We start from the raw sequence: 24,953 nt of genomic DNA on the forward strand, positions 1-24,953 counted from the left end.
AGCGTTGACAACGGAACCCTTTACGAATTTCTTTCACCAGATAACTGTATCATGTATTCCCTCCGTTCCAAATTATAAGTCATTGTAATTTTCTTGGAGAGTCAAAGCATCTCAAGTTTGACCAAATTTATACAATAAAGTGCTAACATTCATGATATCAAATAGGTACCATTAGTTTCTTCATTAAATATATTTTCATAGTATATCTATTCGGTGCCATAAATTTTTATGATTTTCTCTATAATTTTAGTCAAACATAAAAATGTTTGACTCTCCAAGAAAGTTGGAATGACTTATAATTTGGAACGGAGGGAGTAGTATTAAAGAACCTTCTCAAAAAGTCGTTAATCGACTTATGGTTAACAATGCGGTTCTTGTTAGATGTTTTTGCAGCGGTATTGAATTTGCAATAATTCCGACCTGGTTTACATGGCGTAACTAACATAAGCAAAAGATATTGTCCATGCAACATTTGAGTGAAAAAAAAATCAATATCACAACTATGCACCTAGTGGACCCAAGAAAACTCAAATGAATTTCTTTTTCTCGAAAGATAAACTCAAATGAATTTCAAGGAAAGACAATTTGCATAAGCTTGATAGATAGATAAATAGACGATGGTCAAAAGACAAGCAGAAGAATCTAGAAGGAAATCACACGTCGATCATGTAATACATTTTTCACGTTGGAATTTGTAGAACTACATGGTCAGTAGCGTAACTAGAGAGAAAATAAAGGGGGCTAGACAAACATTTACCGGTTCAACGAGCCATAGCTAGCTATGATTATTGTAGTTAATTATGCAATGGCAATACATAAAGCGAATAGTTTGCAAAAGATACCTTATTATTTCAATTTGACTGTGCGATTCTTCACTATATTAAAATGATCAATAATTGAATCTATCGTGACCTTCATCGTAATCTCTCTCGACGTAGAGTAACAAGCAATCTCTTAAAAATCCATCTTCCATTTTGTTTCGTAGCCTAATCTTAACCAATTTCATTGCAGAAAATGTGCGCTCTGTAGTTGCAGTTGAAACTAGTAGAGTAAGAACAAGACTTTGGCCTAATTTCATCAAAAAGATCCTATGATATTATGAGACCAGGAATAAAATTAAAAACAATTTAGGGGATATACCGATATGGCTTAGGGAAATAGGGTTTTCTTACATTGGTTTGAGTTGGAGGAGAAACATCAGAAGCAAGAGGGTCGCCCGTGATGTTGCCCTCCATTGCAGCCATGCCACCGCGGTCACTGGCTTGCTCGTCGTCGATGGTGCAATGGCAGTGCAAGATTCCGGCAGTCCGCGGACCACAGGCGGTGAGCGACCGGGCATCGGTGAGGTTTTGGTGGCATCGACGCGTTGCGAGATTGGAATACAACGTCACGTGATTAGGTACGTGAACAGGCACTGCATACGTGCGTTGTTGAGCACTACGTAACATTGCCAGAATGCCAATTGGGTTTGGCCCTGCTGTCTTTGACCTGCTAAGTGCTGGGCTGGCAATTGGCAACGAGCAGTAGAAATTTTTTCCTTTGTTGGGGGAGGTCATGGCCCCCGCCGGCCCCCAGTTCCGCCACGGTACATGGTAGGATAGATTGACTCGCTCGGGGCACGAGCAGGTGGATAATGTGCCCACAAATTTTAGGTTACTCCCTGTGTCCATGTATAACGGGATGGCCGATCAAGTTCTATCAAGAGAAATCGAGCATACTGTTGACTCGGTGTACGATAAGCCTAATCTATCTAGGGCAAGGGGTACGGAAATGAGACGTGAAATCAATTAGATATGCTATTTGATATTGGTAGGAGGCCAATTGATTGGGATTGTGGGAATGCCTACCCAAATTGACTTTTGCTGAAGCTAGAACATGTGACCACTAGTACTCCTTGGCAGTTGGCTCTACGCCTCTATTCAATGCGTGCAACCGATACGGATCCTTGATCCGCAGAGCTCTCTCTCTCCCAATCACGGCAAAAGCTTCGCCACCAACTGGCTGAAATGCTGATGTCCAGAAGAAATCCGTCCGACGCGTCGCCATCGTCCTCCCTCTTCGAGTGAAAATCCCGGCGCGCAGCAACCACCAGTTCACCACCTCCCTCTTCCGGCTTCCACCACCACCACCACTGACCACCCCTCCTCATCTCGCATCACCACAGCTGGGCGCGCCCCACCCATGGCAGCCTCCTCCCTTCTCGGCGCCAGACCCTAAGCTAAGCGGTGGATCACTTCCTGCTCTGATTCCGGCCTCTCCATGGCCACCGCGGGCACCTACTCCCTCCTACACATGCGGCCTCCGGCTTCGGGCTGTAGGCCTCTATCCCTGCAGCGTCTCCCCCCGATTCACTTCCGCCGCACGGCACCAACCTCCCACTCCCAGCGCCGCCTCCATATCCACCTCCCCGCGCGCGGCCCAGCTGCTGGCCTTACCCGCGCCACGGCCGACCCGCCATCCGCCTCGAGCGCGGTCGACGCGGCGGCGGAGGATGAGGGAGCCGGCGGCGGCGCCGGCTCCGCCGTCCTGCTCGACGTGAGCGGCATGATGTGCGGCGGCTGCGCGGCGCGGGTGCGGGCAATCCTGGCGGCGGACGCGCGGGTGGAGACAGCGGCCGTCAACCTCCTCGCCGAGTCCGCGGCGGTGCGGCTGCGTGCGCCGGCGCCGCCCGGTGCCGGGGAGGCGCTCGCGGCGAGGCTCACCGAGTGCGGGTTCCCGGCCGCGGCGCGCCGAGGGGGCGCGGCCGCGGGGGCCGGGGAGAGCGCGCGCAAGTGGAGGGAGATGGCGGCCAGGAAGGAGGAGCTCCTGGCGCGGAGCCGGGGGCGCGTGGCGTTCGCGTGGACGCTCGTCGCGCTCTGCTGCGGCTCGCACGCCTCCCACATCCTCCACTCGCTCGGTATCCATGTCGCCCATGGTGAGTTGGAAACCATGAGAGATCAGAGCGTGATCTGATTTTGCAGCTAAGGCAAAAGTCAAGCTTAATTTGATTTGGCGTGAAAGTGTCCTACGATCGGTCTGTGCATGTGCAGGAACGTTTTTGGATTTGTTGCATAATTCATATGTGAAATGTGGCGTTGCTACCACGGCTTTGTTTGGGCCTGGAAGAGGTATAATTGGCTCCAACACATTTCCTCATTTGTTTGTTTAATCGTGTACCAACCTGATAATGACTACTAGTTTTTCTATATGCAATCAATTTCACATAAGTTAAAATGTTAGGAATCTCAACAGCGCCGATTTCTCAGAATTAAGAATCAAAACTGAAGTTGAATGAAACTTATCACATTTTCAGCACCTTTGCTTCCCCAGTTATTCCATTCTCCCTTCCTCACATCATTTCAATGCGCCTCCAGATATACTGTTTGATGGCTTCAGAGCATTCAAGCAAGGTTCCCCCAACATGAACTCTCTAGTAGGATTCGGCTCTGCAGCTGCATTTGCTATCAGTGCAGTAAGTGGGTCTGTAGTGCTCAACTTTTCTGTCCAGCCATATATGTATATGCTGATTTAGCTTTTCATTTCTTAAGATGTCCTTGCTGAACCCTGAGTTGGAGTGGAATTCAACCTTTTTTGACGAACCGGTGAGTCAATTTTTTTAATTCCTATTAATTGAATTGCAACTTTTATCTTTGGCTCTTGTTTTTTTATGATTACTGTTGCTTTACTCTTGGATCTTGCAATACTTTTGATGAAACCTGTGTCAATTCACTGAACTTAGAAACTTAATTTGCTTTTCACACATTATCAAACCAACTTGGTAGTTGATTGAGTAACAGTTGACTTGTGAGTTCTGCTTTGCATGGCAAAATTTTGTTAAAGAAAGTTTTCTTGTAGCATGCAGGTCATGCTTCTTGGATTTGTACTTCTTGGACGATCTCTTGAAGAAAGTGCAAGGCTTAAGGCATCCAGCGATATGAATGAGCTCATTGTAAGTATTGATTTATACCTAACTAATGAGAAGCAAGTTTTTTTACCTTACATTGCTGGAGGCGCCGGATAACATGGATAATCTTTACTTCCATTTTCCGTGAACCCTATACAGAAATGATTGTTTTGAAATGACATATATCCTTTCATGCAAGATTATTGTTCATTGAAAACTAATGATGTCTGGTGTTCTATGGCAGTCACTGTTATCACCTCAATCGAGGTTAATTGTTACTTCATCAAGTGATGACCCTTCTTCAGACACTATTTTGAATTCTGATGCAATCACAGTTGAAGTTCCTGTTGATGATGTCCGTGTTGGAGACTCAATACTGGTCCTACCAGGAGAAACTATACCTGTAGATGTATGGAGCCATTCCATAGTTTCATTTTTCTTATTTGCTAGTATTATCTGACGAATCCATTGAAGCATCTGGCACCCATTCTTGCAGGGCAATGTCATTGGTGGATCAAGTTTTGTTGACGAATCAATGCTTACCGGAGAATCCTTGCCTGTAGCCAAGGAGACAGGGCTTCCTGTATTTGCAGGAACTGTGAACTGGGTATGTATATAACTTCTTGTAATAATGGACAGCTACATGTATCAATCGATACAGAGGCTGGAATATTAATACATATTCCCTTTTCTAAAAAAAAATATAACTTCTTGCCTGAAAGTTTGGTCAATTTTCATGCTATGTAATTAAACAAGATGTTTCTAATCAGCTTTGTTTTCAGTGCTTAAAAAAATAAATGTAACGTTACTTTAAAATGTTGCCTTCTATGCCATGTATTTTCCTCATCCATATTTATTTCATCAATTCAAAGTTACTTGTCACTGGAGTTTTCATAAATTCTTCACTCATTGCGTCATGTCTTGATTGATGTCCAAAGGATGCTTTAATTAGATACACTTCACAAAATTCTGCACAGTACATTATCTCCCTTCAACTTTGATACTTCCCTACCTTCATAAGTTCCAATGCCTTTCAGTCTTCTTATCTGGATAATCTAACAACCCATTATCTGACCTGTTTTGAAGGATGGGCCGCTAAAGATCAGAGCAACATGTACTGGACCGTCATCAACAATTGCTAAGATAGTCCGCATGGTTGTGAAACACACCCTTTGTCCTTTGCTGTTGGCAGTAAAACGAATGGGGGAAAGGATGTTTGACTGTATATGTTTTATCCTCGAACAGGTTGAGGATGCCCAAGCACGTGAAGCTCCTGTTCAAAGACTCGCAGATTCCATTGCAGGACCATTTGTGTATACTGTTATGACATTGGCTGCGGCAACCTTTTCCTTCTGGTGTGCTCTTATTTTTATTTTCTTCTATTCAATGAAATATACATGAAAACCTTGTTGTGACTAGTAAATATTGCTTTTCTAACCCTCTCCCTCCCTTAGGTATTACATTGGCACACACTTATTTCCGGAGGTTCTTCTGAATGATATTGCTGGCCCGGATGGGGATTCATTACTTTTGAGTATAAAGCTTGCTGTTGACGTACTAGTAAGTGGTCCTGCTATAGTTATTCTTTATCAGAAGAAAAAATTTAGCGTTTCATCCTAATGCTTGGAAACTTATCACATTGATTAATTTCACCATTTGTCAACTAACGAGTAAACCTTAGTATGGTGTGGTCATTGCACATGCAAGACCTAAAATTTCATTGCAAAGCTGTTGAATAGTTTTCTTTCATAAAACCACTCCTGAAGTGTTTGTTTGGGCTAATTTTGTGAACTTAAACCTGCAGGTTGTTTCCTGCCCTTGTGCACTCGGATTAGCTACACCTACAGCTATCTTAATAGGAACTTCCCTGGGTAACTTTCTATACTATCCGTTTCAATCCATTTGTTCTGATGTTTGATCAAACAATGAGGAATTTAGCTACATTTTTAGACTCTTTGATGAGCAAATTTGGTTCACTATTCTAAAATCCAGTTGCTCACTATACTTCTGTAAAGCAACTTTTCCTGATTGTATATTTTGTTAGTCCAAAGTCCTAACTTCCTGTTACTTCCTTTTCCTTTTACTAGGAGCTAAAAGAGGATTACTTATTAGAGGAGGTGATGTTTTAGAGCGTTTGGCTGGAATAGATGCTCTTGTGCTTGATAAGGTATGCGTGTCTTCATTTATCATTTTTATTTTTCATGGTAAAATATTATTTCTTAAAGTTACGCTTTTGTTATTGCAAACAATGACAGTATTCCAATTCTAGACAGGGACACTTACAGAAGGAAAACCAGTAGTTACTTCTATTGCTTCTCTGGCATATGAGGAGGCAGAGGTTCTTCGTCTCGCTGCTGCAGTGGAGAAAACAGCATTGCACCCAATTGCAAATGCTATAATGAACAAGGCTGAACTGCTCAAGTTGGATATTCCAATCACAAGTGGTCAGCTTACAGAGCCTGGATTTGGCTGTTTGGCAGAAGTAGATGGGTGTTTGGTTGCAGTAGGCACTTTGGATTGGGTACACAACCGTTTTGAAACTAAAGCATCACCAACTGAACTGAGAGATCTTAGAAACCATCTGGAGTTTATGTTGTCTAGTGAAGCATCATCATCAAATCAATCGAAGTCAATTGCTTATGTTGGTCGTGAAGGAGAAGGAATTATAGGTGCTATTGCTATATCAGATATTTTGCGAGAAGATGCAAAATTAACCGTGGACAGGTGCTTTCTTTTCATTTTAACTGTGTTTCCATGGTATACAGATATATTTCTCTTATCTAATAGGATTATCCTCAGAGGTGCCAGAAATGCTGCTGCTAGATCCTTGTATATTCCTGCGTGCTCGAGAGAAAAAAAAAAGATCCTTGTATATTGCTAATGCTATTTTTGAAGTATCATGCAAGTTTTGCAACTATTGCTGCCTTATCTGTATAGTTCAAGCAGTGCAGCATATTAAACTTGTCTTCTCTTGTTAATCATCAGGTTGCAGCAGGAAAGCATTACAACATTTCTACTATCAGGGGATAGGGAAGAAGCAGTGACAAGCATTGGAAGAATTGTAGGAATCAGGAACGAAAACATAAAGTCTTCCCTAACTCCGCAGGACAAAGCAAGCATTATATCAACTTTGCAAGGGGAAGGGCACAGAGTTGCAATGGTAATGTATTTCGATGCTTTATTGATGTATAATGCATAGTGCAATTATCTAGTCATTTGTGATTCATAGACCTCCAAAATGGGCACCGTAAAATTGTTCTATCTAGTTGTCCCTCTTGTTTTGAATTATGGTAAAATAAGTGTTGTGGGCTCCAAAAATAGAAGCCTGACAAACTCATCATTTATGACAAAAAAAATGTAGTTTCAAGTTGCTTGCTAACATTATTGAGATAATAGAAAGTATTTGTTAATGTATTTTTAACCTGCATTGGTTCCTAACAGCATTGACTTGTACTACTTGTCCAGGTTGGTGATGGAATAAATGATGCGCCGTCTTTGGCAGCTGCAGATGTTGGAATAGCTATGCGAACTCATTCAAAAGAGAATGCTGCCTCTGATGCAGCTTCAGTTGTTCTGTTAGGCAACAGACTTTCTCAGGTAAGGTTCTGCCCTTTATGATTATTTTATCAGAGGAACTCAAATGGTATGGATTGTGATCAGGAACATTCTCTGTGCTCAGGTTGTAGATGCACTATCCCTGTCGAAAGCAACTATGGCAAAAGTTCAACAAAATCTGGCCTGGGCAGTGGCATATAACATCGTAGCCATTCCCATTGCCGCCGGTGTGTTGCTGCCTCAATTTGATTTTGCCATGACGCCATCTCTCTCAGGTAATGTTGATCCAGGACTACCATACTCTCCCAAATATTTGTGCGTTCAGCTTTGATAATGACACTATCTTGGTGGTGTATGGTGCAGGGGGGTTGATGGCCCTGAGCTCCATCTTTGTTGTCTGCAATTCTTTGCTTCTGCAGCTGCATGGGTCGTTCCAGAACACAGAGAAACGGCAGAGTGATTTGAGTTCAAGATTAAATTAAATTGTTCGGTTCAGTTTTACCCCCCAGCCGTAGGATAGTACCACAAGATGGTACTGCTGGATGATAGAGGACGCTGGTACTGGTTTTCCAGCTCCGGCTCAAGACAGACGGGCTGAAAGCCTGAAACTAGTCGAACTAAAACTAGTAGCAAGCAATTCTTGCCAGTTGTAGCATGTTGGTGCGTGTACAGTTTATATAGCCAACTAGAGTAGCAACTATACTAGTCGCCCAGAAGGCCTATAAGGTTAGCCATTGCCTTTGCCATAACCCTCGAACATATCATTGTAAATTTGTAAACAAATTGGATTATTGTTCATTAACTGAGATCACTGGGGCCTATGAATGTATGATTAGTGTTCATGGTCTAGCAGTGTGCAACGAGCTAAGCTTTATTTCACACTGGAAGAAAGTTAAGTAAACAGAACTACTCTCTCATACTAGTACATATAGTAACCCCAAAGAACAAATAGCAACTCTAGTTGCATCTGGCCACACTATAATGGCCATCATATCTGTGAACAATAACACATGAGATTATCACTGATCCTTCTACTTTCTTGCGTCCAATTGCCTTGTTTCTCTAGCACTCTTCGAGTCCGTCGTTGTTGGCCCAATGCACCTTCTTGCCACTGCTGCTCCTCATCACCTTCTCGTCGACGGCCTTCACCCCTGCCTCCGCTGCCGCCGCCGACTCCGCCTGCACCCGCGCCATCTTCCTCCCCCTCTTCCTCGCGACGGCCGCCTTCTCCGTCTCGGCCGCCTGGTACTCCCGCTTCCACCGCCGGCTCACCACGCACGCGGCCGCCAGCGCCACGGCCTGCGCCAGGAGCATGCCCAGCAGCAGCACCTCCTCGAGGAACGTCAGCACGAGCTGCTCCCGGCGGTCCCTGGCGGACCCGAGGAGCGCGAGGGTACGGTCGCGGCGGAGGAGGAAGGCCGCGGACGCCAGCGCGTGGCCGGACAGCGCGGCGAGCGCGAGCGCCGCGTGGGCGGTGGCGAGGCAGAGGTGGGTGGTGAGCTGGGCGCCGAGCGCGGCGAGCGCGGAGAGCAGGGTGGCGGCGTGCACGGAGACGAGCGCCCAGCCGAAGGGCGTCGGGCGCGGGCGGAGGAGGAGGAGGAGGACCGGGCCGAGCGCCGCGGCGGCGAGGGCGAGGAGGGAGAGGTTGAGAAGCCAGACGAGGAGGTTGGGGAGGGAGCAGCCGCTCCGCAGGCTCGAGTTGCCGGCGGCCGACGCCATTTGCCTTTGTGACTCGTGTGGCGCGGTGTGCTTGTTCTCTGTGCTTGCGACAGTGATCGAGCGAGTGAGGTGGCGTTGAGCTGAGCAGAGTAGGGGGACGGCGTGGCGCGTGGGGGAGGTTTAAATACATAGCGGGAGTGACCGTTGAGCGGGATTACTGTATCTGCTCTCCAGTTCCCCGTGGTGGAGGAGAGCGCTTCTGCCATCAGCCTGGACGCTACAGCTAGCTTTGGCTTCTCTTTGGGCTCACTGGCGTTCAAATTTTAAAGCATCCAGGCAGCTAACGACTCAAACAAGAAAGTTTGTGAATCTAGGTAGACTTGTAGATGACATTTGCAGCTTTGCCTGACTTGTAGAAGAATGGTTTATTCTGCGCTACGTTTAATACGAGCCTGGTCACCGAAACGAACCAATCCGCACGCCCTCTGGCCATTCGGTGTCACGTTACCTTGGAGCTGCGAGCGAATCGTGATCAATCAAATATTGCTAGGTCCATAAGGATAAATAATAGCGATAAGCTATCCATCCAGGACGAGCACCATAAATTTTTGCAACCCACACATTTCACCACTAGACGTGGAAGATCACAGGACAACAAATAGCCAAATCTTTAGTACTTTACAGCCAACTCAATGCTTACATGAAGGGCAAACATATGTGCAATGCTAACAAAAAGACATGTAATTCTTGGTGAGTTCAACTAAGCTAGAGTCCCAAGCGACCAAGAGCATGATTTGGAAGGGTTAAGACATTATATATTCACAAATCCATGGTAGCCAGTTAGCTAGTAGTCTAGACTGGGGAAATGCCATGGAGGATAAGCAGTTGTGCTCCTCATGTTTGCAGGGAGAGCTAGTAAAAGGATCTGCTAGTGTCAGATTTTATCAGCAAGGGACCTGCAATCATAAGAACAAACCAATCAGCTCCCAAAGTTCTAACTCCAATATTTGTGGCAGATGTTACTTCGATTTTTTTGCAAATCAGCCAAATTGGATAGGAATATGTGCTCCGTCCGTGAAGAGATTAATAAACACAGAGTGACTCAGGGTAATCCATAGTACAAGCACTGCATAGGCAGCCATCGGACAGAATCCATCCTAAGCATAATTTGAACAATCACTGCAACAACCACACTATTCAAGATGGTTGCAAGGTATTTATTTACTTAATACAAACTGTTCCTAGATTGAAGAGGTGCTGACTTTTTCTGCCAATTAAAGCAAACACAATTTAGTTCACTTGTCACATGACCTTGTAAAGTCGAGTTTTCATGTCCGCGTCCCGAACCAAATCTATCCTTACTTAATGCAACCAAGAAAAACAGGGTAGCAATTTTATTCAGGCCCCGTTTGGATACCAGGGGCTAAACTTTAGCCCCTATCACATCGGATGTTTGATACTAATTAAGAGTATTAAATATAAGGTAATTACAAAACTAATTGCACAGATGGAGGCTAATTCGTGAGACGAATCTATTAAGCCTAATTAGTCCATGATTTGACAATGTGGTGCTACAGTAACCATTTGCTAATGATGGATTAATTAGGCTTAATAGATTCGTCTCGCGAATTAGCCTAGTGCTTCTGCAATTAGTTTTATAATTAGCTCATGTTTAGTCCTTCTAATTAGCATCCGAACATCCGACATGACAAGGGGTAAACTTTAGCCCGAAGATCCAAACATGGCCTCAATGTATCAGTCCCAAATAGTATGCAGTCATTTATTAAAAGAAAAGCACTGAGACAAAAAGAACGAGTCACCCTCTTCAAAATACCAAAGGAAGTCTTACACGTACCTCAAGAGTCATAAATCCTCATCATGTATCTGATGTCTTGCCGACACATAGGGCACAATGGTTCAGTCTCACGTTCCATTCTTAATGCACATTTGCAACAGCAAACAAGATGCCCACAAGGAATAAAAGCTGCTTTCCTTCTCTTCCTTAAGCACACAACACATAGCTGCCCATCTCCTACTTCTTCATCACTGGAGTCATCTTCTTGAATAGCGTCTTCACCCTCCTCAAATAACTGTTGTGCTTGCCTAGCCTCTCTCCGCAGTTTGATTCTCTTCCAGCCCCTGCAACGTTACAAACTTCAAATAATCAAACACATAGGACTGCAAGAAACCGAAATTGCTCAAAAGGATGGTCTCTAGAACTAATCAAGTATCAATCAGCATAACTCAAGTGATAGAGAAAATGACATAATTTTATAGATGAACGCAAGAATTTTCAAAGTATCTCAGTACATTGTTTTGAACAATGAGTTCATGACAATTACCTGTAAATGGCATGCCCCACTAAGCAAACCGACAAGGTTCCCAAAACAACACTACCCCAAAAGAGTATCCTAGCACGCGAAGCCAGCTGAGCTTGCATCTCATCCTTGGTCAGCTCAGATCTGAGTAAAGGCAAAGCATTAAAAAGCTTGGAACTGCACCAAGAGAATACCTCACTGTGCATGTCCGTCTTCCCTTATTCATGAGGAATTTCTTAGACATGAACACTTCTGGAAAACATGGTGCTTGGCGTCATCAAGAAAGAAAGAATGCAAAAACATATGGTCACATAACATCTTACAAGAAAAAGGGGAGCTCTGGGCACGAGCTGATCTCAACACTTCCTTCGTCATTTGCTCGACATAGTCCTATTGCTGTAAGTTCCTTTCCAATAGGTAGTATCTTTTCTTCATCCAATAATGCGATCTATAGAATAAACAATGAGACAGCTTAAGAGATAAATTCCAGGGCTGAGTATTGCACAGACTAGTATTCGTTCTCGATCTAGTAATCGAGAGAACTTACAGGATAGCCATTGCCAATGATAGTTTGAAACAATGTGTAAGGAGTCGTCTCGATTGGGATAAGTTTATGAAACACAGTTGTAAGAGGTAATGGTTGGGCCGCCTTCTCTACATCGATGTAAACCATCCCAATAGGGTTTCCAATCTCAGAACTAGCAAGAACAAACGGAACCTTGCGAAAAGAGAAGAATTGTCAAAATTGAGGTAAAAGTGATCCTAGTAACAACAGTGTATGAGTATTGAGTGCAGATGGAATACCGATCTAAAATATGTTACAATCTGCTCTTTCCATGATCTGAAAAGAAGAGCATGCAGATCAAAGGTCCATCCAAAGATGCCTCTCCATTCCGTGAACAAGCACTACATAAGTACAAGATCACCTAACACTGATTAGACATCAACATAGAGGAAGAATAAACAGGCATAATATGTGTATTTAAATAACAAGGGAAAAAAGGTTAAGTATTCTTCTCAATGGTTTTCTAAAGAAGCTTTAAACCTCAGATACTTATATAAAGACTTGGTGTTCTCAAAGCTTTCTTAACTATTCTCAAATCACAGAGATTGGAACACACAAGCCAATCGGGGAATTAGCAAATTAGCAAATATTAGCCAAAGTACACATTCTGGCAGATGGGAGTTGTAAAACTCCCAACTTATCTTCTAACTCCTGGAAACTACACCTAATGGTAGCCAAAGCTAATAGCATTACAGACGGGGGGTCTCTGCGTTTAAGATTCGTACAATAATTCGAGACATCTACCTAATTCGCGCTGCAGAAATTACACTAAAACAGAGTATCATGACCGCTCCAATGGTCAAATCGCCCCCATGCATCGGCTTATTATCCACGAAAGCACACCCAATCCTTGAAGGGTGTTTTTAAGACAAAAAACAAAATTAGCACCTAAGCATCCTTATCGCCTAAGGGCATAAACCCTAATCTAATCAATGGATGCAACGGCGCGACTCACCATCTGGGTGTGCTTGGTGACGACGCCGTGCTCCCCGGACCACGGGACGCGGAGGATGTTGCCCCCCGGCTTGGGGCGCACGTAGCCCCGCACCGCCGCGACCCGCGGCTCGCCGCCGTCTCCAGGGAGGAGGGAGCGGAGGTCGGCGATGGAGGCCGTCGCCGCGGAGGCGACAAGGCGCAGCTGCCCCGAGACGGCGAGGTACTTGACCCACGACGCGACGGCGACGGCCGCCGTGCCGAGGCCGAGCACCGCCCCGTCCAGCGACGCGGCGAGGCGCACCAGCGCCTCGGCCGTCTCGCGGTCACGCGCCGACATGGCTGTGGCTGGGTTGTGTTGGGTCGGGTCGCCTTCCGCCGGCGACGCGACTTCTTGTCTTGTTCACGTGGTGCGGTGCGGGTCGGTTCGGGTTCGAGCCGGAGATAAGGCTGGTTCTCAGCCGTGTATAATAAAACCACACGTATAGTACAATAATGTATGGCTTTGGAACCTTCGAGGTTAAAGTCGTTCTTCATCATGAGTACGAATTCGATTCAAATTTGTGAATTTTCAGAGAAAAAATATAAGTAGGCCGTTGAATAGGGCCAATTACCGCCTGCAAATCGGTCAAACTCTCGATTTCACGAACACGTACAATGTACCAGGGATTCATAGTATCTTCTTTTCTTTTTTTCCTTTTTTTTTTGTAATCCTACCAGGATACAAGAACTCGGCACAGCTCCAGACAAGTAGAGAAACCTCACATCTCACTGGAACTGCAAGGTTCGGTTTATATAGTATAGTATATACCATCTTGAATTTTGATTATCGGCAGTGCTTTCATTGATGTCCATTTGGTGATCAATTACCTGACAATTGTATCATCAGCAACAAGAGCACAGATACGGTATCAGGTGCCCCGTGCCCAAGAGGCCAAGACTGTATTTTCATTGCAGTGTCACAGGAACAACCTACAACATTTGCAGGCTTCAACCTCAAAAAGAAAAAAAAAGGAAAAAAAAAAGGCTCCGGAAACTATACAATGACAGAAGCCTTTTGAAGTATTCAGATACCACAACATTCTGGGGCATCAGAACTGTCACCGATCTAGTGACAATCTCGAAACTCAGAAACTTATGAAAACAACTTTCATCATGTACAAGATGGTAAAGGTATCGTTGGCACACACCCTCCTGCTTTTCCAAATCACGAGGACCAGTGGCATTTCTCTGCGCAGCAAGATGGAACTGGTGAGAGCATGTCCTTCTATTCCTATCCTAGTCAGCTAGACCTATGAACTGAAGGAGAGTAAGCACAGATCTGATGAATGACGAGCACCATCCTGGTCAACCATCTACAAGTAAAAACAGTTGGTGTTATTCAATTTAGACTTCTGTAACTTAACAAAATTTTCAGGATTCAAGAAAAAACAAATAAGGCGTATACCTTGAATCCTATCTGATTATAGAGCCTCCACGCTGGTAAATTATCTTTATGCACATGAATGTAAATATTTTCAGCACCTGGAATAGGGTTGAGGATATCAGTGGATCATGCATTATCATCTAGGGCATGCTAATCCGGAATAGGTCATTGTTGTTACCATTGAGTCTTGCAGCATCTATGGCCAACAACAACATGTTGCTGGCGATCCCTTGACGCCTTGCATATTTAGCAACGCATACATTTGTTAAATACCCAAATTTTGGCTGATCTGGCTGATAGATTCTACAGTGAAGAGATGACCTTCCACTTCCAGGCTCCTGTGAATAACTTATAGATGTAACTTCTAGAGACAGCAGCATAAAAACATAATAAATATGCTATCATACCCCACCTCAGGAAATTTCTCTCCGTGTAGAGGATGCCTTACACATACATCTAAGGTACCAACAACGCTATTCAGGACAGTCCGCCTCAGGTCATCATTCTTCACCTGCAATATTAATCATATGATGAAAATATCAGTAAAACAGCTTTAATGGAATGTAAACTGAAATAATTGGACAATTAAGCTTTCACGAATCATTAGCCAATTGTAAGAGAGCTAATTTTGATTATTCATCATTCCCTGGAACATATTTTATGAACCAAGCATGCTGGAATCAAGATCTACTAACAAATTTGATGAACAAATAGCAGAACTTTTTATCTCATACCGCAACAAAACATATATACTTTTCTCCATGCTGTTTGCTGCATCGCTTCTTTAATGCATGAAATTCCTGCAATGAAATGACAAACTTTGTTTACATGTGAACCAGAAAAGGAACTATTGAATGATCAGCATATGACAAATTAATTAGAACAATTTACATAATGGCCTAAAGAAAGCTATTTGAACAGTGGTCATTATAATTTCTTAACATTCACCTTTTAGAAATAAGGTGTGCATTTTATCTTAGTTGTGTTTAAGCACATAAAAAAGATGACTAAGTTGTTCACGCAATTACCTGTGATGCAAACTTTCTTTTAAAGCTTTCGACATAGCTGCAGGAAAAAAATAATGATAAAGTAGCTGTAAGGACCATGCTAACAGTAAACATATAGCAGTACAATAAGGAAGAGAATGCAACAGTTTTCTCTTGAAAGTAAAAGACTTACCGGTTGCCTGACTGATCTTCATAGTGATCTTCTGCTCTTAACCATGCAGCGATCTACCAATCATTAGTAAGGAGGGATGTAACTTGTAAGGCATAGTGGTAGAGTAAAATGTAATTCCATGTCACTGAATAAAAGGTGTCGTTATGCAAGCATTAAATAGCTTGCAGTCACTATCATTAGTAATCAATAGTTAGCAATCAGCCCAATGCAAATACATGTGGAAGCTATGTCTGCTAATCAGAACCAATGTCTAATATGTTCTAGAAAGAGCAATACCCAGTATTCCTCATCGATTAAAGCCTCACGAGCAACATAGCAGCCAAATAATCTTTTGTATTTGCAATCACTTTCATCAATTGAGGGTCGAAGACGATTGAACCGGAGATCAGATGGTTCGTTAGGAAGCAAAGGAGTTGGGACCACTGATGCCTTATTGGATAAACTTGATGAAAGCCCAGGGTGAGACAATCCTCTGGCAACATTGAGGCTGTCAGTGACCGTTTCCTCATTTCCGCCATTTGTGGAAATCACAGGTTCATCTTTCCTGGGAGAAAGAAATGACCGTGCGTGAAAAATACAGGAACAACAGGCGTAAGATCTACGAACGATATGCTCAACCCTAGCTCTATGACTATCATTAGTAATGTTCAGTATCCCATTCTAACTTCACCATACCAATTAGTCATAAGTATCACCAAAAACACATAAGACCATTCTCTTCATTTTGTATGTTTATTAGAACCACAATGGACATCTTTATTACATTTTCTCTGTTCTTTCCACACACAAAAAAAAAGAGCACCACAGTATATTATGTTTCTGCTTCTGGTTGATTGAAGGAACACGTGTCATGAGGATCAGCACAATAAACCAGTACCAGCCAAATTTTCAAAAAAGGGACGATAGCAATAGCAGTTGTGATCGTGCATTGGACTGATCGGTTAGTCATGAAAATCTAGCTAGCATAACGCAATCTGACTAACAAATACTCAAACGATTCCCTAATATTCTCCTGATTCCTTTCTAACTTGACCCGACAGGAATCTCCCTTTCCTTCACTGCAATCAGCAACTAAGACCAGGAAATTCCTCTGGCAACCGCAACCAGAGACAGAATTAACCGAATCACAACAATAACCGAAGGAAGCGCTCACATAGGCGAGGCGGCGAGGCGCCGGTGGAGGACTCCCCGGCCACGGATGCCACGCCGCGCGGCGGCCAGGGGCGGCGGCGTGACGGCGCCGGTTGCCATGGTCGCGGCAGCAGCCCCCGCGGGGAACACGTGGAGGCAGCACGCCAGCACCAGCCCTGGAGTCCGCGAGACAAGAGGCAGGTAGCGCGGGTCGGTGGCGAATGGGACGGAGGAGCCAGGAGTGGCGGCGGGGACGGGAGGGGAAATGCCGACGCGCGGCGTGGTCTACCTGCCTGCCTCCAGGCCGCGTCTCCCTCCCACTCCTCTATTTTTTTTCCTTTTCTGTTTCTTTTTCCTCTATCCGCTTCGCCCTGATCTGTGGGCCTGCCGGGTGTGGTTTGATGGCCGTGTTTCGCCGGAGGCGGATGGGCGGATGGCCACTTCCCAATTTTCCATACAGGGCGAGGCTTCGTCCGCACGCGCCCCAGTCCAGTCACGCTCGCTCTGGTCCCGCCGACTTCCATACGGCGGCTAGGCTGGCTACATGATTGGGCTAAACGATGGGCCATGTGTTACCAGATATGGATAAATTTTCAGTGTACTCCGTACGACAATTCACAGGTAGCAAAATGTATTCATCCCCTTGTTTACTTCCCTCCAAACTCCCAACTTTGACACTATAAAAAAGAAGATTCCCCATCACATCAAACTTGCGGTACATGCATTGAGTACTAAATGTAGATGAAATCAAAAACTAATTGCACAGTTTTGTTGTACTTTGCGAGACGAATCTTTTGAGCCTAATTAGTCAATATTTGGACAATAATTCACAAATACAAACGAAACGCTACAGTGTCGCATTTATGGCAAAATGTCAATTTGGCACCTCCCAACTTGGGAAGTAAACAAGGGTCAAGAAAAGTTTTCAGCGTATTTAGGAGATGCAAAATTACTGTGCCAGCACTGTAGCACACTGTAGCGTTTCGTTTGTATTTGTGAATTATTGTCCAAATATTGACTAATTAGGCTCAAAACATTCGTCTCGCAAAGTACAACAAAACTGTACAATTAGTTTTTAATTTCGTCTACATTTAGTACTCCATGCACGTACCGCAAGTTTGATGTGATGGGAAATCTTCTTTTTGCATAGTATCAAAGTTGGGAGTTGGGGGTAACTAAACATGGCCTTATATTGGCTCTCAATAATACTTCCCTTCGTTTACAAATATGTACGAGTAATTTTGATCCACGCGCATATATAAGAGAACGTACATGGTGCTACCTAAACTCCTAGCAATGCATGATATCGCATTCAGACAATAAAATATAGATAAGTAGACCATGCAAACTTCTAACATCATGACAAGTGGAATGGAAGCTTATGCAACGAGGAGGAAAAAAAGTGAAATTGATGTATAAATGTTGCTGGTGCTACTATTTATGTGTTGGACCCGTGACTCTTGCAACTTCACATGGTGATTTTTGTTATGTGCTATTGGAGGCACTTTTTGTGTGCGTGGTAGCATAGTAGCATAGCATGTAGGGGCAATGCTCATGATCAAACTGGGGGGCAGGCAAAGCCAAAGCGATAGACAATAGTGGTATCATGAAAAACTGTATAGAGAATAATAGCATTTGTCTGCACTTTAATTTAGAACGGATAAAATATTTTAATGATATCAACAAATGGTCAAAACAGGAATAAATTGGGTATCTTCATCTTTTTATAGCATAATGTATGCATATAATCATATAAAAGATTGTGAAACACGATACTATCGGAAAATCATCTGAACTCAATCTATTTGGTGGTAATCAACACTCCCCAACACTAAAGGTTAGTGATACCCTTATAGGTGTTAGAAGATACGGCCTAGAAAAACATTATCACTAGAAGACCTAAATGAACAATACTTACGTTGTAATTAGCAAGCTTCTAAAGGCTCGTTGCATCATTAGGGGAGGGGCACTGGATTATTTGAGTGAATAAGTGAATCACTGGATTGTAGTATGTCTCCAAAATTGTGAGGTCGATTTACATAAATTCAAAAAACTTTGAAAAATTGGATTTTCATGTTGATAAAACTTATGAAAATGTGGGTTCGATTCCTAAATTGCTTGCCAGAACTTATGAAAATTTTATAGTTTGTTTGTTCACAAGCGAAATGTTTTTTTGAACTCGCCATCAAATTTTGGCAAAGTAGACATTAGCAAATTTTGGTCGTGAAACCAAAGAGGGCTATGTTCATATACGAACACGTGTTTTCGCTTTATTGCCATGGGAGCTGTCAACGTGTGACGTTGGGAATCAGCTCACCCACGGCGACCGCACGTAGTTTGAGTCCCGAGTATCAAAATCTCTCTCTCACACACACAAATGCTTGCGGACCTCAGTTAAGTACCTCCTGCAGCACGTTAAGCTAGCTTGTAGGACTTTGACACACCTTCGCTTCTTTTTCAGGAAGTCGTCATCTCATACTTGCTTTCCATAGCTGCTTGCCTTCCCATTTCATAAGAAACCAACCCAATCGTACTGGGATACCAACCTTAATCCTCACGCTTGTTTACTCATCCCCAAACAGCAAACGAGCAGATAAGATAAAAGTGATGCTCCTGCTTTTACCACTTCTTGCCCTAATGCCAAGTCGCCAACACGCGTAAGCATCCTCATGCCGCCGTACGGATTCCTAAATCCGCTGTACTAATCCCGCGGAACCTATGACGTCGAATTGCTGCTGCTTTGCAGCTTCCAGAACGATAAAGTTCAGCATGATATGATCGCACGATCATAGAGATAATTTTACTCTTTCTTTATTTCCAGCAACATGATCAAACCGTCCGATTCGAATTCGATCCTCCTGCAACGTCCGTAGTAGTAGGCCGTAGCCACACTACATTGAGAGACTTGGCTGTTGAGCCCTCTTTATCCTCCCGGCATCTGATTCCGTGCTCACTAGCTCTGAAGAATCTCCTTTACGTCACGGTCCAATGCCCACCACCAATCCTTGGATGATAATGCAGGACAATCTGAACATGTTCCTTTGCATGAAGGGAATCAGTGGGTAGCTAGTCAAAAGTTTTGGCGATAGATATATCGATCGAAAGGTTCCTTCTCTCCTTGGCTCTGAAGATTGGTTCGGCCGCCAAACAGTTAGCTTCGAGATATATTCTGAAGAAACCAAGCCACACTACAGACATAGCCTTCAGAGTTTCAGAGACGCAGCGGCAGGCTTCACCGGCTCGCCATGGGGAGGTCTTCCTCCACGGAGAAGCTGGTGTGCGTGGTGGTGGCGGTGCTGGCCGTGCTGTCGCCGCTGTACATCGACCGGAGGCCGGCGGCGGAGAGCGATGATGATGAGGAGGAGGGCGCCGGGTCGGCGCTGTGGCTGCCGGCGCTGCTGGTGACGCTCATCCTGGCCATCAACGTGACGTGCTTCATGGACCGGCGCGTCGTCAGGTTCGACCCCTACTGGATCCACCGCGTGTGGGGGTCCTCCGGCGGCCTCCTGGCCATGCTCATGCTGCTCGGCTTCGTGCTCAAGTGTAAGGCCTCCCTGTTCAGCAGCTAGCTCATCGGTCACCGCCGCCGTGGTCTCTCGCTCGGGGTTTTTTTTTGTTCGGAGGGGTGCGTCAGGATCGGAACCGCATGCTGTGCCACACAAGTGTATCCGTGATCTTGGCTCCTGAGCAAGTCATGTATTGGCCTTTGTTCGGGCTCTACATACGCATGTAAAAATTTGCTTCTGCTACGCTCTCTCTTGAAAAGAAGTGCGTAACCTGAGATGATTATGATGTTACCAAGCTTCCGGTGCCAAAGCGAAGAAAGATTTGACACTGGCGCGGAGGTCCTTGGCGGCAAAGAGACGATTGCCATGATGCCGGACCCGTGCGCGGGGCGCCGATTGCAACATGCCGCCGCAGCTTGCTCTGCTCGGCAGTCAGCCCGTGGCCTCGGCTTCTCTCGCCGCTGGCAACCGGAACCCAGCGCGCGCGTCGTGATCTCGAGTGTCATCAACTTATCATCATCATTAGCCATTCGGACTTCGTGCTCGTCCCTCCGATCAAACGATACGCACTCATCGTATTACTGCTGCTGCGCTGATGTCGATCCCTGCGGTCTGATCAGTCGCAACTGGTGCTCCACTGACACACATACAGGTACAGGAGGAGTGCAAAGCTGCACCAGCCGCCATCGACCAAGTGGCAACGATGGTTTCAATGCTTCTATGCTTCAGGTGTTGGCAGGGAGCTAGGTGAGCCGCATCATCTGGCGCGTCATTGGCTGGGACTGCCCCACACTTGGCGTCCTTCCGCGACCTCTGGCATATACCACAGTTCCCCGACGACGCTTCCTTCAAAGCACGCTCCACCATTGTCACGGCCATCGCCTGGACCATTTGGAAAAGGAGGAACGACTTGGTGTTCCACAGAAGCACTGCCTCCTTGCTATTGTGACAGACGTTGAACTCTGGGTTCATCGAGCAAGGAACCAGCAAGATGCTATCTACCTCAGGATGTGGAGCTCATCAATATGTAATCTCACTTAGCTATGTTTCCCCCTCACCCCCCTCCTTCACAAATCCTATATGCAACAACCTGGCATATTAATACAAAGTTCAAGCCGGCTACTTGCCTGCCGTAGTCTAAAAAAAAGAATTCTCAAAAAAAAAAAAACAGGATCGGAGGAGTACTACTGTATTAGTACGAATCATTGGGTGTGTCCGAATGATGTGTAGTTGTTGGTCACATGTCAAATTAATGTGTAATTGGTTACATGAAGCGGCCATTTTTAATAAAAAATTAAAAGAACGGGGCGTTGACTCTGAAAGTTTAAGTGAACCTAAAAGTCTCCCTAGTACGGTAGTATTTGGTCAGCCGGGAAACAGTACGCGAATGAGCGGAAAATGAAGGGAGGACAAACTTTTGAAAGTAGAGTATGGATCCCGAGGATTTATAGAGTTTTGCCACTCTTTGAGTTTTGCATGGACTTATGCTAGTGACCACGTACATTTCCTTTTTTTTAAATCGTTCGTTCTTTTTTGAACGATGGACTTTTTCTTCCATTGGTCAACGTGCGCTTCAGCCTTCTTCAGCCTCTCGCTCCGCTACTGGCAAAAGAGAGCCCACGTCAATCTGTTCCCGCGTGGCGGGCCCTTGGGCTCTGGCGCTAGAAATTGCTCGCGGGGCACGGAACCAGTGGCTCTCGTGCAATCGCGTCGCTCGAAGCGCCGAGCCAACGAACCCAACTAATCAACTGACCGCGGCGGTCGCTGCCCGCCGCAAGCAGCATTGCCTCGCGCCGTCGCGCGCCCGTTCCCAGCAGCTCACTCCGCCGCCTCCTCCAAAGATGTCCTCCTCGCTCCTCCCCACCACCTCCGCCGGGCTTCACCTTCACGTCTGCCCGTCCCCGCCTCGGCCGCGCCGGCGCCGATGCTGCCAAGTAATCACGGCCGCCGCTCTCCCGCCGACGTCGGACGGCGTCGGCCGCCGCGCCGTCTCCCTGGCCGGCGTCGCCGCATGGCTCGCCACTACTGCCGGACGTGAGTACTCCATTCAATTTCATGTGTTCCGTGCGGGTGTGTCATGTGTGGCTGATTTGCTTGTCTGAACTCTGAACTGCCAATTGTTTCAGGGGCAGACGCGGCCAGTCCATTGGACAAGTACGTCAAGAGGTAATAACTAACCGTGTCCCTTTTCTCACCGTGGAAATTTTGCATTGGATTGCTGCACACTGTCTTTGACATTAGATTTGCAGAACGCCTCATTGCCTCTTGCTGTCCTTGAATTGCATCTGCCAGGAAGAAGCTGGAGCCTCTGGAGACCTACGTTCCGGCTGTGCTGCTGACGATAGACCAGTTCGTTGATCTAGGTAATTCACAACTGATAAGTAGGGTAATCAGTATCCCAGATATCGTCTTAACTAGCACTTTGGCAACCTTGACTGATGCACAATAAGTGCATGGAGCCAAATTAAACTACACTCAACCATTGACACGAAAGTTCAGAATCTTTTGCACAACCGTCAGCACATACATACGAGCTCTATTCAGTCACACAAGTCTCCTCTTTCGAGTATTTCAATTTCCCATCAGGGATTGTTTATCTGCTTGAATGTTTCTCATAGTGCAAATGATCTGTTGAAACTTGACACAAGCAGACCATTCTTATTTGCCACTAAAATTGGGAGCACATTTATTTTGACTCAAAAAAATACTTCTGCGTTTGTTTAACTTTTATTAAGTCTGCCAATATCTTAGTAGGTTATTTAAAATGATACGACCTATGCATGAGAGATTCTCCTATATATGATTCATTGCAGAGAAATCCTTAGAATTTGAGAAACCAAGGTACGATGAGACCAGATCATTACTTCGCTCTGGACCAGCATCATCTCTACGTATCAACATTCGGGCAGTAAGTTTCTATTCTGGTGAATGTTAGTCAAGATCATCATAAACCATTCATGTTCTTTCATGCCCAAGGTGATGGGCTGATATCTTGACAGAACATCTGTACACCATAGTGCAATTTATTGATTCCAAATGATGCCAACTGAATTCATGTGACGAAAAAACTTAATTGCAGGTGGCACAATATGCTTCCAGCAATGGTCAAGGCAAAGCTGCATCGGACGCTGTGGACGAATGCTTACGGTAAAGATAATTCTTGTTCTTTTTTCCTGAATGCACTTCTTCTCTGAATAAACTGTGAGAGGTTGTGAGATTTGTTGCCTATGATTTCCTAGAGCATTGGAAGATCTCGACTCGCTGCTACTACATGCATCACGGAATGACCCCTCAGCATCCGTTGAAACCATGAGGAGCAAGATCACTGTCGCCCTTGGAGCATTAGACAAGTATTAGCAAATGAAAAGCCCTTCTACATCTTGTAATCAATAGGGATCATCACTCACATCTCACCCCTTTTTTTCTGCCTTTCCAGTCTCTTGCAAACTGTGCCATCTGCAGTCCTGGATAAAGGAAAGGCGATTGCTGATGCATACCGGACTCCGGCAGATGATTATATCGAGGAAAATGCTACCGTGTTGGATCCCAAGCTCAAACAGTTGGAGGATATTCTTTAAGGCTAAATTTTGTTAAGGTCAACCTCATGTACTAACTAGTAACGTCTGACAACGTGACTATATTGTAGAGTGAAATGAAGGAAAAGTTTTGGCACATCACTGTCTTTCTGCAATACTTACTTCCTTACGTTTATACTACTTCATACCTCGAGCCACGCCAGTTGTCAGGCTAGAAAACAGCAAATTTACACTCCTAGTAGCTTTAGTTCACGTCCGTCACCAAATCAAATTGAATAAAAATGGAATCAAATGAAGCTGATTTGCCTGCCAGCCTGCCAGGCGCCGGCCCTTGCACTGACCAACCGCTGCCGATGCCGATGCGAGACGTACGATTGATCGATACGGATCCTGCACTAGTCCTGCAGACCGGAATCCAACAACAATTCAAATGCGCACAAGCTGGAGGCCATAGAGTTTTACTCTATCAGAAGTTCAGAACCTAGCTTCATGTGCAGTTAAAAAGATGACAAATCACCTCAAGAGCTAGCTTAACTAGCTGAAATCATCAGTCTGTCTCCGGGCCATCGCTCATGCAAGCTACAGCCAGCCAGACAGCCTGCACGGTGAGATTTTGCCAAGCAGAGCAACTGGTTGCCTCAGTCTGTGGTGGTCACACTTCACCGGCCAGCCATGAAAACAAATGGGAGGCTTTCAGCTGCACGAGAGCCTTCGGTCTTCCTATAATATTAAATTAGTTCTTTATAAGTTCACCACGAAAATATTCTGTTAGTGTATTTATTCGATTTTATAGATGTTATCAATATATATTTCTATAAATTTGATTAAAATAAGAGAATTTTGACTTAGTACTACCTTGTATTAAAATATTTGTTGTTGAACTAACCAACATCAAATATTCTAATATGAAGGTAGGACAAAACTAAAATGATGTATATTTTGAAACGAGTGTCACATGAAGGTGACCAAACATCCATCTACGCCTTTTGCACCATCTTTTGCCATGCGCTTTATGCAATGGCAACCAGGTCGAATTACTGGTTGTGCATACAAATTCTCGCAAGGAAAGAAAATAAGGGTCAGAAAATGAATGTATATTAAGAGGAACGCTTCGATTTTCGCCACAAGATACGAACGCCAGAATGTATTCCAAGGAACATGCAAGACATATCCATACGCTTACCAACCTCATGCTAGAGAATATACCAAGTTCACTCACGATAAGTTGGCTCAAAAGAAGGGGAACAGAAAACTGGGCGCAG

General features: G+C 44.8%; 6 protein-coding genes across 6 annotated transcripts; 3 read left to right on the forward strand and 3 right to left on the reverse strand.

The window, feature by feature from the left end:
- The first annotated feature begins 1,925 nt into the window (after positions 1 to 1,925).
- On the forward strand, positions 1,926 to 8,287 carry LOC117835987 (copper-transporting ATPase PAA2, chloroplastic). Its single transcript, XM_034715332.2, has 17 exons — positions 1,926 to 2,914; positions 3,030 to 3,107; positions 3,354 to 3,451; positions 3,528 to 3,581; positions 3,842 to 3,928; positions 4,128 to 4,292; positions 4,380 to 4,490; positions 4,970 to 5,038; positions 5,129 to 5,238; positions 5,338 to 5,443; positions 5,688 to 5,754; positions 5,971 to 6,050; positions 6,153 to 6,607; positions 6,869 to 7,043; positions 7,349 to 7,480; positions 7,563 to 7,713; positions 7,802 to 8,287. Exons 1-17 carry the CDS (start codon positions 2,260 to 2,262, stop codon positions 7,918 to 7,920), a joined length of 2,712 nt encoding a protein of 903 aa, XP_034571223.1. The 5' UTR covers positions 1,926 to 2,259; the 3' UTR covers positions 7,921 to 8,287.
- A 1-nt stretch (position 8,288) lies between these two features.
- Positions 8,289 to 9,622, reverse strand: LOC117835990 (uncharacterized). Its single transcript, XM_034715335.2, has one exon. The coding sequence runs from the start codon at positions 9,155 to 9,157 to the stop codon at positions 8,501 to 8,503; it is 657 nt and encodes a 218-aa protein (XP_034571226.1). The 5' UTR covers positions 9,158 to 9,622; the 3' UTR covers positions 8,289 to 8,500.
- Positions 9,623 to 9,756: 134 nt separating this feature from the next.
- Positions 9,757 to 13,307, reverse strand: LOC117835988 (E3 ubiquitin-protein ligase SPL2). The gene is made up of 7 exons (XM_034715333.2): positions 12,936 to 13,307; positions 12,220 to 12,321; positions 11,963 to 12,133; positions 11,739 to 11,863; positions 11,440 to 11,559; positions 10,953 to 11,236; positions 9,757 to 10,053 (listed from the first exon to the last, which is right to left on the reverse strand). The coding sequence occupies exons 1-6, from the start codon at positions 13,251 to 13,253 to the stop codon at positions 10,954 to 10,956; spliced, it is 1,119 nt and encodes a 372-aa protein (XP_034571224.1). The 5' UTR covers positions 13,254 to 13,307; the 3' UTR covers positions 9,757 to 10,053; position 10,953.
- Positions 13,308 to 13,824: 517 nt separating this feature from the next.
- On the reverse strand, positions 13,825 to 17,000 carry LOC117835989 (GCN5-related N-acetyltransferase 6, chloroplastic). The gene is made up of 9 exons (XM_034715334.2): positions 16,672 to 17,000; positions 15,795 to 16,062; positions 15,519 to 15,571; positions 15,368 to 15,404; positions 15,074 to 15,139; positions 14,752 to 14,850; positions 14,518 to 14,677; positions 14,361 to 14,437; positions 13,825 to 14,268 (listed from the first exon to the last, which is right to left on the reverse strand). Exons 1-9 carry the CDS (start codon positions 16,767 to 16,769, stop codon positions 14,206 to 14,208), a joined length of 921 nt encoding a protein of 306 aa, XP_034571225.1. The 5' UTR covers positions 16,770 to 17,000; the 3' UTR covers positions 13,825 to 14,205.
- Positions 17,001 to 19,736: 2,736 nt separating this feature from the next.
- On the forward strand, positions 19,737 to 20,450 carry LOC117835888 (uncharacterized). The gene has a single exon (XM_034715210.2). It carries the CDS (start codon positions 19,895 to 19,897, stop codon positions 20,216 to 20,218), a length of 324 nt encoding a protein of 107 aa, XP_034571101.1. The 5' UTR covers positions 19,737 to 19,894; the 3' UTR covers positions 20,219 to 20,450.
- A 1,403-nt stretch (positions 20,451 to 21,853) lies between these two features.
- Positions 21,854 to 23,827, forward strand: LOC117835887 (uncharacterized). Its single transcript, XM_034715209.2, has 7 exons — positions 21,854 to 22,189; positions 22,282 to 22,321; positions 22,448 to 22,518; positions 22,969 to 23,063; positions 23,235 to 23,302; positions 23,395 to 23,505; positions 23,592 to 23,827. Exons 1-7 carry the CDS (start codon positions 21,997 to 21,999, stop codon positions 23,731 to 23,733), a joined length of 720 nt encoding a protein of 239 aa, XP_034571100.1. The 5' UTR covers positions 21,854 to 21,996; the 3' UTR covers positions 23,734 to 23,827.
- Positions 23,828 to 24,953: the final 1,126 nt, after the last annotated feature.

Source organism: Setaria viridis, chromosome 9, assembly GCF_005286985.2.
Source record: "Setaria viridis chromosome 9, Setaria_viridis_v4.0, whole genome shotgun sequence".
Taxonomy (NCBI): Eukaryota; Viridiplantae; Streptophyta; class Magnoliopsida; order Poales; family Poaceae; genus Setaria; species Setaria viridis.

What these genes read in the sequence shown, in the direction of transcription:
- LOC117835987 (XM_034715332.2), top strand. Translation starts at nt 2,260, where the DNA reads ATGGCCACCGCGGGCACCTACTCCCTCCTACACATGCGGCCTCCGGCT. An exon ending in CGGTATCCATGTCGCCCATG is followed by an intron (nt 2,915 to 3,029) that starts GTGAGTTGGAAA and finishes GTGCATGTGCAG; the next exon opens with GAACGTTTTTGGATTTGTTG. An exon ending in TAGGCAACAGACTTTCTCAG is followed by an intron (nt 7,481 to 7,562) that starts GTAAGGTTCTGC and finishes CTCTGTGCTCAG; the next exon opens with GTTGTAGATGCACTATCCCT.
- LOC117835990 (XM_034715335.2), bottom strand. Translation starts at nt 9,157, where the DNA reads ATGGCGTCGGCCGCCGGCAACTCGAGCCTGCGGAGCGGCTGCTCCCTC.
- LOC117835988 (XM_034715333.2), bottom strand. Translation starts at nt 13,253, where the DNA reads ATGTCGGCGCGTGACCGCGAGACGGCCGAGGCGCTGGTGCGCCTCGCC. An exon ending in TCACCAAGCACACCCAGATG is followed by an intron (nt 12,322 to 12,935) that starts GTGAGTCGCGCC and finishes GTACTTATGTAG; the next exon opens with TGCTTGTTCACGGAATGGAG. An exon ending in TTGTAACATATTTTAGATCG is followed by an intron (nt 12,134 to 12,219) that starts GTATTCCATCTG and finishes TCTTTTCGCAAG; the next exon opens with GTTCCGTTTGTTCTTGCTAG.
- LOC117835989 (XM_034715334.2), bottom strand. Translation starts at nt 16,769, where the DNA reads ATGGCAACCGGCGCCGTCACGCCGCCGCCCCTGGCCGCCGCGCGGCGT. An exon ending in AGTATATATGTTTTGTTGCG is followed by an intron (nt 14,851 to 15,073) that starts GTATGAGATAAA and finishes TTAATATTGCAG; the next exon opens with GTGAAGAATGATGACCTGAG. An exon ending in AGATGCTGCAAGACTCAATG is followed by an intron (nt 14,438 to 14,517) that starts GTAACAACAATG and finishes ACCCTATTCCAG; the next exon opens with GTGCTGAAAATATTTACATT.
- LOC117835888 (XM_034715210.2), top strand. Translation starts at nt 19,895, where the DNA reads ATGGGGAGGTCTTCCTCCACGGAGAAGCTGGTGTGCGTGGTGGTGGCG.
- LOC117835887 (XM_034715209.2), top strand. Translation starts at nt 21,997, where the DNA reads ATGTCCTCCTCGCTCCTCCCCACCACCTCCGCCGGGCTTCACCTTCAC. An exon ending in GCTGTGGACGAATGCTTACG is followed by an intron (nt 23,303 to 23,394) that starts GTAAAGATAATT and finishes ATGATTTCCTAG; the next exon opens with AGCATTGGAAGATCTCGACT. An exon ending in GCCCTTGGAGCATTAGACAA is followed by an intron (nt 23,506 to 23,591) that starts GTATTAGCAAAT and finishes CTGCCTTTCCAG; the next exon opens with TCTCTTGCAAACTGTGCCAT.